This window comes from Populus euphratica, unplaced genomic scaffold, assembly GCF_000495115.2.
Source record: "Populus euphratica unplaced genomic scaffold, PopEup_1.0 scaffold18.1, whole genome shotgun sequence".
NCBI classification, from domain to species: Eukaryota; Viridiplantae; Streptophyta; class Magnoliopsida; order Malpighiales; family Salicaceae; genus Populus; species Populus euphratica.
In genome coordinates this window covers 508,286-527,209 of record NW_011499881.1, presented here as the reverse complement: position 1 = coordinate 527,209, position 18,924 = coordinate 508,286, and the positions used below count along the sequence as shown (strand labels likewise).

Below are 18,924 nucleotides of genomic sequence, written 5' to 3'. Positions count from 1 at the left end.
ATATATTTTTATGTACGTTTTGGAGTTATTTGACTAATCAAATATAACCGATAAAGAATTCATCAAAGTCCTTATAAATAATTTATTTATTTATTTATAGATAATTAAGGTATTTTCAGGTGTGTATTAATTGAGAATAAATATTTTCAAAAACCTGATTTATATATGATAAAAACCTATTTAGATACTGATCTTAAAAGGATATTTACTATTAAATCTTTTGAATTATTAAATATATTTATTAAAGCTAGTTTCTATTTTTGGATATATCCCGTCATCGTAAACTTAGTGTCTATTTGAAAATTTGCTGCTTTCTAGAAAATATTAAATTAATATATTTTTTGATATTTTTGGATATTTTAATATATAAATATTAAAAATAATTTTTTTATAAAAATCATTTCCTCAATATATTTTAAATTGATAAATATTTTTTACAAACAACCCATTAAATTACCGAACACATTACATATGCAACGAATGATGTAATAAAATCTAGCGTCATCCAAGAACCCGTGGTCGCAGGACACAGTTTAGTTTAAAAACCCAAACAAAAATCAATCTCGCTCTCGGTGATACAGTAATAAGAGCAAGTCGGCTCCGAGTCCTTTCTTATTTATGCCTGTAGTCAGTGTGAGTCCGCATGGCGATCTGATCCTGACGTCGTGGCGCCCTATCGGTTTTTATCTTGAAAGCTGACAATTCGGGCGTCTCTCTACATAAAAAGCCTCATTTTATGCTTCTTTCTGAAGACCAAATCTTTCTGTTCAACCAGCTCTCGTCTGCTCTCCACGATATACAATTCCCTTTTCCTTCCTTCGCCGGGTAAAAATTCTCCCCTCTTCCAGTCCAACACCTGTTTGTACACTTGCTGCACATCTGGTTCAAATTTTCTTGCCTTGGATTAGCGAGCATTTCCCTCTTTTGATCCTGGATTGTCCATCCTTTCATGTTTCCTTTATCTTTTCCTATCTATCTTCTTTCTCCATTCTCGTTGCATGTGCTATCTCACACTGGCTAGCTAGCTTCTCCCATGCTGCTCTAAATCATCAAGCTAAGGTAATAAAGTGGTTTTTGTTGCCCCGTTTGCCCTCTGCATGTCCTGCTTTTTTCGTCTCCCTGTTTTATTCTTTGCTGTCTATCTATTCATGCTCTGTTTTTCATCATCTTCTAGCTACTGATTTTGAGCTGTGATTATTTATGCTTCTGCATTCAAGGATGGATATTTATTTAAATGTTTTCTTTTTTGTTATTTTTTCCTTTCATGATGATTGAAGGCTTTTTTACAGTGATTTTGTTGAAATCAGGGCTGCTTCTGATTGCTGTTTCCCCTCCTGGTATAGATGTTTTACCTTGAACTGTTTTGTCAGCAAGTAATTGGTGGGTTGGTTTGTTAAATGTTAAAGATGAAATTTATGCTTCTAGTAGATACATGGATTCGGATAAGGTCTTTGAATTTATGTTAATTGTTTCTTTTTCAGCTCTCTACTTTTCCGATTATAGGTGATGAAATATGATGTTTGCATTTAACTGCTGCACCGAATTTGAGAGTAAACTTGCTCCACTTAAGTTCCCCCCCAAACTGTGGTGGCGTTTGCATTAATGAGCTTGCTTCCAGGCGCGGATTATTATAATCTTTTATTCACTATAATAGTTCATGTTCGGTAATTTTTGAATCAACTAATGTTGTTTATATGTGATCCAGGTAATTAATGATCAAATTCAACAACAGTGGAAGTCACAGCAGACTCAGGCTTCCTAGGTTTTATGGCCTTGACTGGTACGTATAAAAAGATATACACACATTCAAATTTTGATTCCATGGATGAGTGCTGTGTTTTTAGTATTAATTATTGTTTTTCTCCTCTTCACCTGGAGGGATTTGTGCAATTTGTGAGAGAAGAGACTATTTTAGATTTTAGAGGCATACAAAATACTCTACATAAGAGAACTGAGAGAAACTACTACAAGAGAACTTTTGGTATGGAATCAAACTGGACAAAATACAGGAAACCCTTGGCATTTACCGATCAAGTGATTCGATCTGCAACTTCTTTTATGGCTTGGTCCCTTAAAATCCCTATAAGTGATAGCCGTCATGGATTTCTTTGATCAAGTATTCATTGTTTACAAGGTCCTGAAAGATTCTACGGAGATATAATGAATTACAAGAATCGTCTCCATCTCGATTCATTTATAGAAAATGCCTGGTTTTGCGAGTAAGAAGGGATTCTTAGACACAAGCATGTCTTTCTTCACTTTGATCACACAAGATAATCCTCCAGTGCATTCAAAGAGCAACCCTGTAGTAGATTCAAGGGTTGCTCATGATATTGATGGTCTCATTGTACCTGGATTGCCCGATGATGTGGCGAAGTATTGCCTTGCACTTGTTCCTCGCCGCTACCTCCCAGCTATAGGTGCTGTTTGCAAGAAATGGAGGTCATTTCTTAGAAGCCAAGAGTTCATCACTGTGCGAAAATTAGCTGGCTTGCTTGAGGAATGGCTATATGTCTTAACTATGGATTCTGAAAGAAAAGAAAGCCACTGGGTGGTTTTGGACCGTTTGGGACACAAACGCCAGCTTCTTCCACCAATGCCTGGTCCTACAAAGGCTGGGTTTGGGGTTGTTGTTCTAAACGGAAAGCTTCTTGTTATGGCTGGTCATTCATTGATTGATGGGACCGGCACTGCATCAGCAGATGTTTATGAATATGATTGCTGCCTCAACAGGTTTGTTTTCTGTCAATCATGGGTCTCTCTCTCTCACTCAAAATTATTATCAAATCCATTTGGATTTCTCTTGAGACTGATATCTCAGCCTAGTGGATATACTGCTAGTTAGTAGGAAAACCTTTTTGTTCCATAGTTCTAAGATCTTAAATTAGGTGGATTCATGAAATGTTTTGCTCACTAGGAAATTCATTTGAAGTCTATAGTCATTTCTGTGATCTTGAGAACCGGGACTTTCCACACACTCGCATACACAGAGGTATCAACAGGGTCAGTGATTTTATTGATATTTGAAGAAACTGCCTTTTCAAATCCAACAAAACCCTTGCACAATTTACAGAACCCTTGTGATTTTATTGATATTTGAAGAAACTGCCATTTCAAATCCAACAAAACACTTGCACAATTTACAGAACCCTTTGCATGTGGTTGCAAATGAGGTACTTCACTGATTGACTGGCCTTCCTTATCAGGTTGTTCTAATTAAAGTAACTGTAGAGCTAGAACGCAACAAAGAAGTTGATAATTCATGTCAGGGTTAAGGGCCTGGCATATATTAAATTTGATTCCAAACACTGCTACAGGCAAAGAATTTCATTTTTGGGCCTCCTCTGCAGACTTAAGTCTGAGATTTACCCCGTAATGTGGTCAGGGTCAGGGCGGTTGGCATTTACCTGGTGGGCCAGATGGCCTGGTACCTTCTTTTGCAGTGTTTTGTTTTTGTCTATACCTGATTTTTATAATGCAGTAACTTCCTATTGTTGAATTCTTCATCAGAACACTTTCTTTGTCATTACAGTTGGACTAAATTGTCAAGAATGAATGTTGCCCGGTATGATTTTGCCTGTGCAGAGGTTAACGGCAAGGTTTATGCTGCTGGGGGATATGGAATGGATGGAGATAGTCTCTCCAGTGTTGAGATGTATGATCCTGACACTAACACATGGACCATGATAGAGAGTCTTCGCCGCCCAAGATGGGGTTGCTTTGCCTGTGGCTTTGAGGGCAAGCTTTATGTCATGGGAGGAAGGTCAACCTTCAGCATAGGCAATTCAAGGTCTGTGGACGTGTATACTCCAGAAAGGCACAGCTGGTGTGAGATTAAGAATGGTTGTGTGATGGTTACTGCCCATGCTGTTCTGGGAAAGAAACTCTTCTGTATGGAGTGGAAGAACCAGCGGAAACTAGCAATATTCAATCCAGAGGATAGTTCTTGGAAAACGGTAGCTGTTCCATTGACAGGGAGCACAAGTATTGGTTTCCGTTTTGGAATCCTTGATGGGAAACTTCTGTTGTTCTCTCTACGGGAAGAGCCAGGCTATCGAACTCTGCTGTATGATCCTGATGCTTCTCCAGGTTCCGAATGGTGTACTTCTGAGATAAAGCCTTCTGGATGCTGCTTGTGCAGCGTTACCATAAAGGCATGAAATGATGCTCTTACACGGATTGATCTGTTCGTTTATAGTCCTCTTGTATATGCCTCATGTTTCTCCGTTTTAATTACACATGTAGGGTTGTAGAGCTGCTAGCCCTCCACAGTCCACACCCAGTTCAAATCTTGACTGCCAAGGGCAACCAAGCAGCCTGTAGGCCCTGTACGCTTCAGTTCAGAAGTTAAAAGTAGATAATAATATTAATATCGATGTTTTATTCACTATCTATTAAATTAAAAAAATAAATTATATATATTTACACGTATATATCAATCAAAAATATATTTAACTTGGATTTTTCAATAAAACACTGATCACAAATTATTATGAATTTTAAATAAAAAGATTTCGATATCCAATGATCGAGCTACAAGTACTCCCATTACAGGGCGCCATCTATTTAAAATTCACAAAATCAATAAAAAACTACTTCACTCCAACAACAACGACACAGCAACAATGTTCGGCACTCCATCTTCCACCCCCGCCTTCGGCACGCCGTCTTCCACCCCGCCATCCGGAACCCCCTCTTCTACTCCCTTATTCGGCACTCCTTCAACGCCAGCTTTCGCTGCTGGAGGATTCGGTTCATCTTTATTCTCTACTCCGCTTGCTTCTCAAACTCAGCAGCAGCAGCAAACCTCGCTTTTTCAGCAACCGTCTACTACTGGTTTCGGATTTCAACAGCAACAGAAACAGAATCCGTTCGCTACGCCGCTTCAAACGACACCGTTCCCTTCTCCCCCTCCTCCTCCTCATTTGAGTACTCAGATGGCATTCGTTGCTCCTCTTCTTTTCTCTCTCGCCGATCGCGACATTCAGGTTTGTTTCCCCCATTTTCTTGGCTTGAACCCTAATCAAGGTCATTTTTTATTTAATATGTAGATAAAACTCCGAGTCTTGATTGCAGGCGATTGTGGATGCTTATAAAGAGGACCCTGGGAACCTTAAGTATGCTTTCAAGGTTCATTTTATTGCCTCGCTTTTCTTTTTCTCTTCCTTTTTAATTTTTTTTTGACGACTGTGTGTGTTTGGCTGCATAAAAAGAAAAAAAATTGTTTCTTAGGTGTAGAATTCTGTGGTGTTTTGTTTTCTTGAATTTGAGTTGATAATTTTCTTGATTTTTCTTGCTGTTTGAAAATGGTTTGATTAATGAATTAGGGTTTTGGAGCTGACATGGCAGTTGTGTCGGTCATTTGTGTTTGACAGTATTTGTTGTTAAGTGTAACTGACCCGCAGCATAGAGGGAAGCTTGCTGGTGTATCAGACGTGAGTCTACCACTTCACTTTTAGTTTATTTTTATCGCTACTTTGTTATCTGTTTTTGTTTGTATTGTCTTTGAGTTTGTTTTTGGCTAATTTTGGTGAATAGTCTGCTTTTGCTAGATCATGTGGGCGGAGTCTATGGCGAAGCTAGAGGGTATGGAAGGTCCAGATAGAGAACGCCTCTGGCCTCAGCTTGTTCAAGGTTTCAAAGATCTTTCACACCGCCTCAAGGTAGTTGTTCTGATTTGAGGCATTGATGTGTGTTATGAATGGGCTATCTAGCAGTTTGTTTTGTAAGTGATTAGCAGCTGGCCATCCACTTCTTTAAGATTTATAAGTATCAAAATTGAAGGAGTTTTGCAAGTTAGAGGTTAGAGGGTCATGTCTTTTAGACTTTTTTGCCTTCCTTAACGTGGTTAGTGATAGTTATAATTTGATATGCTCTACCAAGATTTTCCTATTAAGAATATGCTATGTATTTCATGGAGCTCCTTTGTCCTTTGTGACTTGAAGAGGATTTTGAGTTCAAATAATGTAAAAGTTGGTTTAAGGTTCTTGATTGGTTTCTACCTACCAATAGTCTAATTCATGGATCATCATTTTAAGGACTGTTAGTGCGAGGTCATGCATTTATATATCAAGAATGTGTAGTCTAATTCATGCTGGATTAGGTGGCCTACATTTCTCCACTGCAGATTGCAATTCCTTGTAAAAGGCAAATGCAACTGAAAACATTTAAGGTTTTATCTTGGAAGGTTTTGTGCTTTGTGCACTTTTCCTTGCAATCAGATTTTTCTGCTAATGGACTGTGCTAACTGAATTTTCTGACATTGTAATGCTTTTTGCTAATTTGATGCAGCTCCAAGATGAAGTAATTGTTTCAGATGCAGAGAGATTGCAAATGACCCAAATCAACATAAAAATGGTACTGTCTGCCTGCTTTCCACTTGACACGCCATATTTTCTGGATACTGTTTTGACATGCTAGTATTCTTTTCAGCTTCAAAGGCATTTTCAAGCTGTGGCTCTTCCAAGGATTGAAAGAATGAGACGGAAAGAGCGAAGTCTTCAGAGGCATCTTTTAAGGGTGAGAACAAGTGCTCTCTCTCCACTTTCTGAATCACAAAATTAAATTTATTTTTTCCATGTGGTTTGTATTGTTGTCATTTTCTGAATAGTCAACAACATAGACGGTGCACAGTAGTGAGATAAGCTTTCAGAATTTGAAATTCCATTTTAGCTTTTACATTCAATGAGAGAATGCATTTTGGTATATTTTCACTATTTTCATTTCAACCCTGAGTTCTGTGCATAAAATAGTTGCATGACACCTGTATATCAAAGTGAGTATGCACTAGACAAGACAAATTTAGGAAAGGTTAAGGTTTTTTTCTTTCCCTAGATTCATTGGAGCAGGCTGTTTGGTGAACTTTTTTTATTTTTTGCTTTAGACACTATTTGTTTCCTTGAACTGCCCTTTTATCCATAATCTTCTTAAGAAATCCTATTGATTTGGATGCACAACTCCATGCCACTGTTATGTCCACAAGTTTTATGTGAATTGGTAGACGATTAACATTGCATTGATAGTTGCTACAAGATTTAAAATGTCAAGTGAATTGTAACTTAGTCCATGTAGTTTAATGAAATTAAATAATTGGTCCTTGAGGTTTCAAAAAGTATTGTTTGATCCTTATGTTTTTAAATCCATAAATAACTTAGTCCTCAGTCAATTCAACCTTCTTCTTTTTCCCGTAAAATTTCATTTTTTTTCCTTTTTTTGAAAAATAGAAAAAAGAATATAGATGAGATTAGAAAATTTGATTGGAAAAGAGTGTATTGTTGGAACAAAAAACTATTAAATAGACGATGTTCAACTTTGGTTATTTTTTATACTGAAGGGAATTAGTTCCAATAAACTACAGGGACTAAGTTATATTTAATTCAAAATTGTTCAAATTGAAAAGACAAGGTCCAAAGTAATATTTTAATCCAACTGTGAGTTCATAATGCCTGTTTCTGCTCCAGAGCATTACTGTATAGGAAATTTATGCATTCAGTTCTCGATAACTTGTTCTAACATCTACTTTCTCCTATCATATGCTTTAAGGTGATGAGAATAATGGAGGCATTGGAGGGTAAGGGTTTCCGATTGCCCTTAACAAAAGCGGAAGCTGAGTTGGCTGAGAAGTCAGCTGCAATAATTAGACAGGTATGTCTTTCCTGTCCTCTCTCTCATCTGTACACTATTCATTATCACTTAACCTGCATCAGGGGATGATATTAACGAGTAGATGCCATTTCAGCTAAAAGGATCTGGTGCAGAACTTTCTAGGAGGGTTCAAAACCTACTCACTGTATCTCGTGTTCAAGAAAATGGAATTGGTGCTGGAGGTTCTCTTTATATTCCAGGATCAACCAAAATACATGAACAAAGTCTTGCCGATATGCAGGAGGTAAGAGGGGGACAAGTGAGAATTCATGTGGGGATATAGATGTTACTTTATTAGTTATGATCCTTCTTGCTAAGCTCGTTGTTTCTTTCTCTTTACCCAGTGATGCGTGAACAACATGATAAAGTAACATTTAGTGCCTGTTTATTTTAGGTTGCACACCTAAAAGCATTTTACGCTTCAACCTCATTGCCAGACCAACCCTTAGCTGGAGGGAAAATATTAATTACCAGCCTTCAAATTGTACTGATTGTTAATCACAATAAAAACAAAGAAGGAATGGATCTGCAGTGATACTGTTTTTTGATGCAGAGAAGAGTATTATTTTTCTATTTCGATGTAAAGTTTGCAATTACAGTTATAATGCTCTTGGTTTGATCCTCATAGTATTTTTACATGTAATAGATAACAAGTGACTGGTTTTGTGGGCAGGTTTTACAACAGCAGACTGAAGCTATTGCAAGGCTTGGCAACGTGTTGAAGCGAGACAACAGGGACATGGAAATTATGATGGCCGAGGGCACAGAAATGCAGAATAATTGAGCTAGAGATACAAGGAGCACTTGCTGATTAATTCCTTGACAAGCTGCAATTTTGTCACTGGTTCAGTTAGCGAGTGATCTGTGATTAATTCAACTCTGACAAGAGTTGTCATAAACCATACTCAAATTCTCCCCCTACATCTTCGCTATCCCCTCCTCATCAATCCTTGATGGCTTAAATTTGCTAGGGGGGCTGTTTGTGAAATCAGCATCGGGAGTGATGGTGTCATCACCAAATGAATCATGTCAGCTGCCACTCAATCGTCGAGGGGGATTCAATTGATCAACAGACGGTAAAGCTCACTCCCATGGGAGCTAGGGCCTGAAGGAGTTTCCCTAATAGGGCTCTTTATCTCGTGGATTGTTAAGAATAGTTTGTAGTTCAACCATGTGCTTGTTTAGTGTAATGTGATTGATGCTTTTGTGAAGGATTGCAAGGTCAGGAGTTGCTTTATCATGTCTCCCGTGCCAACAGTAGCTGGTCATCTCTCTCCCTGCATCCACATAGACAAATCACTCAAAGCAAGCACCTTGCATTTAAAAGTACGTGTTTATACACATCTCAGCGTGTCAGCACCTTGAAAGAAAGTTTCAATATTTGGAAAGTCATGGGCTTATATTTATCTTTTCCTTTATATCAACAGCTAAACTGAGCAGCAATTTTAATGAAGCTTGTAATTGATGTAGTTGCCTGGGTAGCGGATAAAGCAGAGAACAAACCCTGGAGCCAACCGTTTGTAGATGTATGCTAAATCTCTCGTGATTTGACAGCTAGTTTTTCTTACAATTACACTTGTACGAACCCCAGCTGCTTAAACCTATTTGGAACGCTGACATAAATTAATGGCTTTAAGATGATGAAATTACCTTTCTGCGTAGTGTTGAACCACTGGAACCAAGCTTCCAAGCGAACAAAAAGCCCGTTCATTCTAGGATGTGAGTGATCTTATTGCTTTCAGCGGCGGTGAACTTGCTTTTCGCCATCCCATCAAATAGATCTAGAAATGGCAAAATTTCATCCCACATTTGCAATCATCTTCTTACAAATTGATCACAAGAGAACACTTGCCAAATAATTTAAGCTTTGGCAAAAATCTGAAAGAAAGCGCACATCATATATTATAAGATGATAAAAATAACTTGTCTGAACAACCCCAGAATTTAGTATACGAGACAAGTTTCTTCATTGTTGCAGGATTTGTACCTTAAGGGATGATGACTTCCCATTAAATCAGACGAATTTTCTTGACATTTAGAAGGATGGGTGTTGGTCTCTTCGAATTACACATCTACTTATGACTTGCAGAGCTGAAGTCATTCTATCACACAATAAAGAAGCATGCAAATTTTGTACCATAAAGTGGTATGAACATCAAAATGAAATCTCAGGAAGCCTTACCACAAAAATAGGGTGGGGGGATTTCCATTGGTTCGGCGCTGAACAACAAATTCCTCTGGAACCTTGTTGCAATTACAGCAGAAAAGACACTGCAGAATTTCTTCAAGGATGAATCTGGCAAATAATTTTAAGATTTTTTTCAAGAAGCCAGCCAAGCTCTAAGGTTAAAATTCAATTAAAAAACATGAACAATACATTCACAATACCTTAGAGCTTCAGAACCCAAAATTTGCTCACGTGGAATCCGTCCATCAATGTTCATTAAATCTAACCAGTGGCCAAAAATATCCACACATATTCGGATATCCCAACGCCTGCTCATGCCTGCAAAAACATGTTTGGTTAGCCTGACAACAGCACATATAGTAACTCCATAATGTAACTGGAAATTAGACCTGACCAGATCGACAGTTGATGAAAACCTTCATTCCATGAAAATCCCCTAGGAAAGAATGGTCAGCCTGGAACAGCCGTATACAGCTCAGCTGGCCAATATGAAATAAAATTATTATAGCTGCAAGGAAAATGGCCAACTGTATGACTTTGTCAGACACGAAAAATGATGACAAGTAAATCATACATAAAAAAAAAAAAACAGTTAGATGAATTGTGAAAGCTGAAAAACATCACTTTAACTAGATAGGAGTAGAAGATAGAGAGCTCCTAGCATCTAATGAACTGATATAGATAATGCTCGCTCATTATTTGACATTTCTTTCTTATTATCCGTCCACACACAACAGGAACATGAAATCCTTACTGCAAAGACATGAAATAATTTAAAGGGAGACATCCCACTAAGCTCACATGCTTGGGTACTTCGAATTTATCTCGGGATCAATTGACTGGAAAGATTCCTGACAAGATTGGAAGCCTACATCTGTCAGAAACTGTTGATCTCTCAAACAATCATCTTTCAGGCCTTATTCCTCCAAGCATGTCTTCCATGACTTTCTTGAATCACCTGAATTAGTCCTCCAATAACTTATCAGGACCAATTCCATCAACCAACCAATTCCAAACCTTCAATGATCCATCTATATATATATATATATATATGACTTTGCGGGTCTCCATTACCAACCAAATGTTCGAGGCCTAGTAATGAAGCAACAGAAATCAAGAATGATGAGGTCAGGGAAGAAGATGATTGTGAAATGCCGTGGGGTTTCGGGTTGTTTATGGGACATAATTAACGAAGAAGTCTTGGAGACATGCCTATGAATTTCCAGTTCATAGAGGAAATGAAAGAAAAAATCTATGTGGCCATTCCTTGATCATTGAAGAGCATATATCCTGATGTCAACTTCATTACCTACTCACAATGCAAGTCCAATAACTCTAACAAGTCCAATAACTCTAACTCCGTTTTTCTATTTGATAATAATCTGAGCTCTGGCTCCATATCAATCCATTCTTTAAGGCCTCGGTCAATTCCAGGACCACCACGGTAGATCAATCCATCTTTCAGTCGTCATACCTTTGCCAAGAAATTAAATTGGCTCGGTAGCTAGTCGAATAGTACTGTCTGTATAAAAATGTTATTAATTCTGTACCATGAACTCAACATGGTGTTTGTCCAAACCATCAAGAAAATGAGAATCTGCAGAAATTATAGCAAATTCGGAGGAATAGGGTAGGAAGATTCCCTTTGCTTTCATAGAGTCCAAACCACCAAGCAAATGAGAATCTGCAAAAATGGTAGCAAATTCAGAGGACTAGGGTAGGGAAGGATCACTTTGGTTCCATGTAGTCTAGACTAGACAGATTTAAAAAGACATTATCATAAAACCTATGTCACCTAATTCCTTGATGATGTTCACTGAAAGTTCAGTTGTCATTTTTTATATTCACTCTAGTTTTCTCGTTTGCTGAAACCAAAGATCAGACAACCTATTTTTATCTTCTCTATAGCTATTGAAATGAATTATTTTCTTTTTTCCCTGACCTTTTGATTTTCTTTTTTCTTTTTCTAGATGCATTTGTTCTTTTCAAAAGCCATTCTTTAGGTTTAGCATATCAAAGATGCCTGCTAGATTGCTGTGATTAATCAAAGATTACAAGTAGATTGTAGATAATTGAATATACAATAAGAAGAACAAAGAAAATGTGTGGTTGATAGATTCAAATGCACTTGACCGAAAAGAATGAGTACGAAGTCCCACTTGTTTCCTGCTTAAATAGAATCAGGACCTCCAAATCTATCCTGTAACAATCTATCTGGCAGGATTCCTACCTCCATGTGGCTATCATCGTCTCTAATCTAGCTAGAGTTGAGAAATAACAATCTTTATGGTGAGCTTTCCTCAACCTTACAGAATTGCACAGGCTTGTTTGCACTTGATCTCGGAGGAAATAAATTCTTTGGGGCCATACCAAATCTGTTCGCTAAAAACCCTTTATATATATATGTTGGTTGGAAATGTTCCTGAAACTCCGTGTGACCTCTCCAGTGTACACATTTTGGACCTTGCGCTTAATAATATGTCAGGGGCCATCCCCAAATGTCTTCGCAATTTAACTGCAGGATTACTATTCAAATTTCTACCATCAACCCTGCATGTGCCATACTCCTAGTCATGCAGAATTGAATGTGGAAAGTAGGCTCGTTGAATATGTCAATATATTTTTCTTTTCTTCTCTAGTATTTTTTCATAGCTGTATATTATATATATTTTTTATTTATCTTTCATAACTGTATATCCTTTTATTATAGGATTAGAAGATTTAATTATGTTTATTAGACACTAGAATTAAGAAATTTGATTATTCTATATATATATATATATATATATATATATATATATTGTAACTTTCTTAGTGAAAGAAATACAAAAAACATTTTAGAAGCTCTCTTGTATTATCTTATCATGGTATCAGAGTTAAAACTCTAAAATCAATTCATTTTGTGTTTGGTTTCTTGTCTAGTTCTTTTATTCGGTTTTTCTTGGACCTGATTTCTTAGTTCTTATTTCTAGTTCTTGTTTTTGGTTAAATCATGTTTCTAAAATGATTTAAATATTTTCTTGTTTGATTTAATGGAAAGAACTATTCTACCTAGGCTTTTCAATTTTAGATCTTTGTCAAAGGAAAATAATTATGGGATCATATCACAATGTTCTTATCCTTTCACCCTACATCAAAATGGTGTGGCTACAAGAAAGAATCATTATCTTCTTGATGTTGTATGAACTCTTCTAATTGAGTCATGTGTTCTCATTTTAGTGCGAAGCTTTATCTACTGTTGTTTATTTGATTAATCGATTACCACCTCCTAACTTGAACAATGATTCTCCCTACTTTTGTTTGTTTATCGACATGCACCAAATTATTTCAATCTTTATATTTTTGGATGTGCTTGTTTTGTTCACCTTCCTACACATGAGAGAAATAAACTTACTACCCAATCTGTCAAGTGTGCCTTCTTAGGATGTGCTAGAACCTAAAAAGGATTTCTTTGGTATGATCCATATGCATGTCGAACTATTATCTCTAGAAATGTTATATTTTTTGAAAATCAACCCTTCTTTTACACACAATAGACTTCAACACTTCCTCCTCTATTTGTTTTACAATATTTTCCCGAGTCACCAACATTAGTTCAAAGGTTTAAACCTGGTTATGTTTATCATAGACGCACTCTTTCTACTTTTGATCCTTCTACATGTCTCACTGAGGTTTCTTCATATCTTTCTACGACATCTGATCCCGTTCTACTCTTTTCCTACTATCCACCTCCTCTTCGTAAAAGCTCTAAACCTCAAAAACATCTTGAAAGGTATGGTTTTTTAATTCCTATGGGTGTGTCTACTACTTTGTCTTCTATTTCCATTCCTACTTATTATAAACAGGCTAAAGAATATGAGTGCTAGAAACAAGCAATGGAGGCAGAACTTCAAGCACTTGAGGTAAATCATACTTGGGATATTATTTCTTATCCTTCACATGTTCTCTACTGTGAAGCTCAAGTCTGATGGCTCTTTAGACAGATACAAAGCTTGATTAGTTGCTCTTGGCAATAAATAAGAATATGACTTCGACTATGAAGAAACATTCGTACCAATTGCTAAAATAATCATGGTGAAAACAATTCTTGCTATTGCAGCCTCTAAAACTTGGCATTTACATCAGATAGATGTATAAAATACCTTTTTGTATGGGGATCTTAAGAAAGAGATTTACATAAAACTTCCAACTGGTATGCCCATATTGGCTTCTGATGAAGTTTGCAAGTTAAGAAGCTTTTTGTATGGGTTGAAACAGGCACCTAGAGCCTAGTTTGAGAAGTCTCGTAACACTCTTCTCACCTTCTCCTTCACACAAAGTCAATATGATTCATCGCTTTCTTTTATAAGACCACCACTGGTATGGTATTTCTCTTAGTCTATGTCAATGATATTATCATTACTGTAATGACAATGGGCTAATCACTAAGCTTCAACATATGTTGCATAGTACATTTCAAATGAAAAATCTTGGAGATCTCATATATTTTTTTGGGTTAAAAGTTCATTTCAGAGATCATGGTTTATTCTTAAATCAACGTAAATATATCTGGGATCTCATTGAGCTTGCTAGTTTAAAGGTTGCTATTGATGTTGATACGCCAATAGAGGTGAATCTGAAATACCAAAAAAGATAAAGGTGAGTTTTTGCCTTATCCTTTTTTATATAGGTAAATTGTTAATAGTCTTATCTACCTTATAATTACAAGGCCTGATATCTCTTATATTGTCCATATAGTTAGCAAATTTATACAGGCACCTCGACATCTTCATCTTGTTGTAGTTCATCATATTATTAGATACTTAATTGGGTTAACTACTTGTGGGTTGTTTTTCTCTACACAATTCACTCTTAATTTGACTTTATATAGTGATGTAGATTGGACTGACTATCCCAATACTAAGAAGTCTATCACAAGCTGGTGCATTTTTCTTGGAGATGCCTTGATTTCTTGGAAGTTTAAGAAGGAGGATTGTGTCTCTAAATCTTCTACAGGGGCTGAGAATAAAACCATGTCTGCAACTTATTCTGAAATTGTGTGGTTACATGCGTGGCTGTTAAAAATATGTTTTAACTCGTAAAATCATCCAATTTTACGAGTTAAAACACATAAAACATGTAAAATCGGGGTTAAAACTTGAAAACCAGTAAAATTGGTCAAACCCGGTCAAAAACAGGTCAACTAAAAAAAAACATTAAAAATGTAACATTTTCACGAGTTAACCAAAACTTTCAACAAATACAGGATTTTAAAATACCCTCTATCCTCTAACTCGGCACAATAGTCTCTTTTTCCCATTCTTCCATCCTCTTGAAACGCTCTCTCTCCCAATCAAAAGACCTCCTATAGTCTTATTGATTCTGCTCTCTCCAAATTCATCTCCTAAGTGGCTCAGTCCTTCCTCCTCATTTCATCAACTTCGATTATTGTGATTTCTTACCCGATCGATTTCATAAGGTATATTTCTAAAATATTATGTTTACTTTTTTGTGTTTAATTTCTGTAGATTATTATGCGTTATGCTTAATTTTTTCTTATCGAGACTGGAGTGGATCCTTTATATTTTACATCATTTTTGCTTGTTTTGTTTCTATTTTTCTCCTTTTATATTTTTTTCTGCTTTTATTTTTCAATCAGTATTTAGAAAAAATATATTAAGTTATAATTTTATTTTATTTTATTTCAATTCTTTTTTCTTAATTGATTTTTTTACTGTGCATGATCAAGTTAAAAAAAATCAGAGCTGGAAATAGAAGAGAAGTTAGAACTAAATTATCATTATTTTGAATTAACAGCCTTTGTTTTTAAGAGTGCTTCTGTTTAATGAATATAAATATATAAACATATTTCACTTGATAGTTCTTAAACTATGAATTAAAACCATAAAAAGGTGTGAATGAAAGAATAATTGAATATAGAAATCGAGCTTGAATTAAGAATGAGTGTGGAAAAGAGGAAGGACTTGTACAAGTGGGAGGAGTTAAGGCATATATTCATTCTCAAGGATCGATTGTGTTTGGGTAACCATCGTTGCTGGTGCTTTCGTTTCCCTTTTAGTTTAGCAATATGCTTAATATAGAATAAAATACTAGTTTTTTGTGTTGATAAGATAACATTTTTTTTTGTTCAATCTATACATCTATGGCTTAATATAGAATAAAATACAGTGCTTTGTGATTCAAATTGTGTTTAATACAAATTGTGAATCTTTTGTCATGATAAATGTCATATTTATGATACAGCTTTTGAGAATTTAAAATTTTAACATATAAGGTTAGTGGAGATTTATTGGTTGTCTCTTGTGCAATAGCTAGCTTTCAAAAATTTGTTGCACATACATAAATGTAATTTCTAATATGAAGTAGTTCAATATATCAGGAAATATTGGTCGATAGAACTGTACATGCTGCCATTGGTTGATTTTTGTCTTCTCATTCTACTTTTAAAAAGCATGACATACCCATATTAATCAAGGATGTACATGCAGATAGAAAGATTGTGTTTGGGTAACCATCGCTGCTGGTGCTTTCATTTCCCTTTTAGTTTAGCAATATGCTTAATATAGAATAAAATACCAGTTTTTTGTGTTGATAAGATAACATTTTTTTTTTGTTCAATCTATGCATCTATGCTTAATATAGAATTAAATACAGTGCTTTGTGATTCAAATTGTGAATCTTTTGTCATGATAAATGTCATATTTATGATACAACTTCTGAGAATTTGAAATTTTAACATATAAGGTTAGTGGAGGTTTATTGGTTGTCTCTTGTGCAATAGCTAGCTTTTAAAAATTTATTTCACATGTATGAATGTAATTTCTAATATGAAGTAGTTCAATATATCAGGAAATATTGGTCGATAGAACTGTACATGCTGTCATTGGCTGATTTTTATCTTCTCATTCTACTTTTGAAAAGCATGACATACCCACATTAATCAAGGATGTACATGCAGATAGAACTATACATGTGTTATTTATGTAATTTGTGCTGAATAGTTGCTTTTTTTTGTCTCACTAGAATAGTTTCCTATAAAAAATATCTTCATATATATAGCATGCATACTTTCATTGATTGAATTGCATGATACAACATGCATATTTCTAATTATTTATGCATATATTGATTCTTGAACTGCAGGATACATGGCATCTAAAAAAACTACTAGTGGTAATAGACTTGACGTGGGATGACAATATGGTATAGATGTTGATAAGAATTCAAGAAGAGTGTGAATGTAATTTCTAATATGAAGTAGTTCAATATATCAGGAAATATTGGTCGATAGAACTGTACATGCTGTCATTGGCTGATTTTTATCTTCTCATTCTACTTTTGAAAAGCATGACATACCCACATTAATCAAGGATGTACATGCAGATAGAAATATACATGTGTTATTTATGTAATTTGTGCTGAATAGTTGCTTTTTTTTGTCTCACTAGAATAGTTTCCTATAAAAAATGTCTTCATATATATAACATGCATACTTTTCATTGATTGAATTGCATGATACAACATGCATATTTCTAATTATTTATGCATATATTGATTCTTGAACTGCAGGATACATGGCATCTAAAAAAACTACTAGTGGTAATAGACTTGACGTGGGATGACAATATGGTATAGATGTTGATAAGAATTCAAGAAGAGTGCAGTGCAACTATTGTCAGAAAATTATCAGTGGAGGCATTTACCGTTTCAAGCATCATTTGGCTTGCACTCGAAAGGATGTTGAGCCATACTAGCAAGTACCAGAAGATGTAAAGAAGATGATTTTGAATGTTTTGGTGAAAAATCAAGAAGCAACTGAGAAGAAAAGAAAGGCTTTCCAATATCTTAGAAAAGATGATGATAATGATGAAGGGAATAAAATTACCTCAGTAGATAAAGGAAATAGAGTAGCAAGTGGGAGTGGAAGTACACAAACCACCATCAATCAACTGCTAAAAAAGAATCTTAGAGAAGAAGCATGTCGACAAAATGCAAGATTTTTCTACACTAGTGTAATTCCATTTAACTATGTGAAAAACCTTGAATTTGTTAAGACACTTGAATTGGTTGCAAAGCATGAGCCAAGTTTTAAGCCTTCGTCTTACCATGATATTAGAGATAAGTATTTGAAACAAGAAGTAGATCACACGATCAAGGAGTACAAGTTAGAATGGAAAAAAATAGATTGCTCAATAATGTCTGACGGATGGACTGATAAGAAAAGACGTTTTATTTGCAACTTTTTAGTTAATAGTCCTAAAGGGATAATTTATTTATCATTGGTAGATACCTTTAATATATCCAAGACTGTTGATAAGGTAGTTGAGATGTTGGATGCTACTGTGGAAAGGATTAGAGAGGAAAATATGGTGCAAGTAGTCACTGACAATGCTATAAATTATAAGGCAGCAGGGCAATTGTTGATGGGAAAAAGAAAAAGATTGTTTTGGACACCATGTGTTGCCCATTATATTGACTTAATATTGGAAGATTTTGAAAAGAAACTAGAGGTCCATCAAGTAACTATTGCTAATGGGAGGAGAATCACCTCATACATATATTTAAGAACTATTCTCATTTCCTTGCTCAGACACTTTACAAAAGGAAAGGATTTGATTAGGTTTGCTGCCACTAGATTTGCTACTGCATACTTAACTCTTGGATGTTTGAGTAATTGTAAGATATAGTTGATGACAATGTTTACTTCCATCTAGTGGAGGTCATGTAGGTTTTCAAAAACAGAAGAAGGGAAGCGAATTCAAAGTTGTGTTTTGGACAACAAGTTTTGGCATGATGTTACTACATATATTAAGGCAGCATATCCTCTAATAAAATTTCTTCGATTAGTTGATTCAGATGATAAACCAGCTATGGATTTTATATATGAAGCAATGGATCAAGCAAAATAAAAGATACAAATGAATTTTGGTTATGTGAAAAAAAGGTATTGATTATATATCTTGCTAATTATTTATTTACTACTATCAGCTGATTATAATATTTACCAGCTAGGGCATGTAATGTTGATGATAATATTCTTATTTTTTATTTTGTAGTTATATGCTTATATGGAATATCATTGATGCAAGATG

At 35.4% G+C, this 18,924-nt stretch overlaps 2 protein-coding genes and 2 long non-coding RNA genes across 17 annotated transcripts; 2 read left to right on the top strand and 2 right to left on the bottom strand.

Annotated features, from left to right (window-relative positions):
- The first annotated feature begins 554 nt into the window (after window positions 1-554).
- LOC105129366 (F-box/kelch-repeat protein At1g67480-like) lies at window positions 555-4,400 on the top strand. 12 transcript variants are annotated; one of them, XM_011031386.1, is made up of 6 exons: window positions 555-1,059; window positions 1,308-1,380; window positions 1,482-1,618; window positions 1,706-1,780; window positions 1,879-2,733; window positions 3,533-4,400. In XM_011031386.1, the coding sequence occupies exons 5-6, from the start codon at window positions 2,204-2,206 to the stop codon at window positions 4,158-4,160; spliced, it is 1,158 nt and encodes a 385-aa protein (XP_011029688.1). In that variant the 5' UTR covers window positions 555-1,059; window positions 1,308-1,380; window positions 1,482-1,618; window positions 1,706-1,780; window positions 1,879-2,203; the 3' UTR covers window positions 4,161-4,400. The 12 variants fall into 12 exon arrangements, with proteins under 12 accessions (XP_011029688.1, XP_011029684.1, XP_011029691.1 ...); XM_011031382.1 differs by having other exon boundaries at window positions 1,290-1,380; XM_011031389.1 differs by lacking the exon at window positions 1,482-1,618 and having other exon boundaries at window positions 555-825; window positions 1,290-1,337.
- LOC105129365 (uncharacterized) lies at window positions 2,658-3,526 on the bottom strand. Its single transcript, XR_843057.1, has 2 exons — window positions 3,110-3,526; window positions 2,658-3,036 (listed from the first exon to the last, which is right to left on the bottom strand). It is a non-coding gene; the product is annotated as an uncharacterized LOC105129365 (long non-coding RNA).
- Window positions 4,401-4,466: 66 nt separating the features above from the next.
- On the top strand, window positions 4,467-8,563 carry LOC105129362 (nuclear pore complex protein NUP54-like). 2 transcript variants are annotated; one of them, XM_011031376.1, is made up of 9 exons: window positions 4,468-4,988; window positions 5,077-5,130; window positions 5,376-5,435; window positions 5,553-5,663; window positions 6,292-6,357; window positions 6,433-6,519; window positions 7,543-7,644; window positions 7,739-7,888; window positions 8,318-8,563. In XM_011031376.1, the coding sequence occupies exons 1-9, from the start codon at window positions 4,626-4,628 to the stop codon at window positions 8,426-8,428; spliced, it is 1,104 nt and encodes a 367-aa protein (XP_011029678.1). In that variant the 5' UTR covers window positions 4,468-4,625; the 3' UTR covers window positions 8,429-8,563. The 2 variants fall into 2 exon arrangements, with proteins under 2 accessions (XP_011029679.1, XP_011029678.1); XM_011031377.1 differs by lacking the exon at window positions 5,376-5,435 and having other exon boundaries at window positions 4,467-4,988.
- LOC105129363 (uncharacterized) lies at window positions 8,437-11,147 on the bottom strand. 2 transcript variants are annotated; one of them, XR_843056.1, is made up of 3 exons: window positions 10,638-11,147; window positions 9,827-10,585; window positions 9,646-9,746 (listed from the first exon to the last, which is right to left on the bottom strand). It is a non-coding gene; the product is annotated as an uncharacterized LOC105129363 (long non-coding RNA). The 2 variants fall into 2 exon arrangements; XR_843055.1 differs by lacking the exon at window positions 9,646-9,746 and adding an exon at window positions 8,437-8,921 and having other exon boundaries at window positions 9,827-11,147.
- Window positions 11,148-18,924: the final 7,777 nt, after the last annotated feature.

Bases quoted from the DNA above. Each gene is read 5' to 3' on its own strand.
- LOC105129366 (XM_011031390.1), top strand. From the start codon at position 2,204: ATGCCTGGTTTTGCGAGTAAGAAGGGATTCTTAGACACAAGCATGTCT. The intron at 2,734-3,532 runs GTTTGTTTTCTG...TTGTCATTACAG, and splicing joins TATGATTGCTGCCTCAACAG to TTGGACTAAATTGTCAAGAA.
- LOC105129362 (XM_011031376.1), top strand. From the start codon at position 4,626: ATGTTCGGCACTCCATCTTCCACCCCCGCCTTCGGCACGCCGTCTTCC. The intron at 5,131-5,375 runs GTTCATTTTATT...TGTGTTTGACAG, and splicing joins ACCTTAAGTATGCTTTCAAG to TATTTGTTGTTAAGTGTAAC. The intron at 7,889-8,317 runs GTAAGAGGGGGA...TTTTGTGGGCAG, and splicing joins GTCTTGCCGATATGCAGGAG to GTTTTACAACAGCAGACTGA.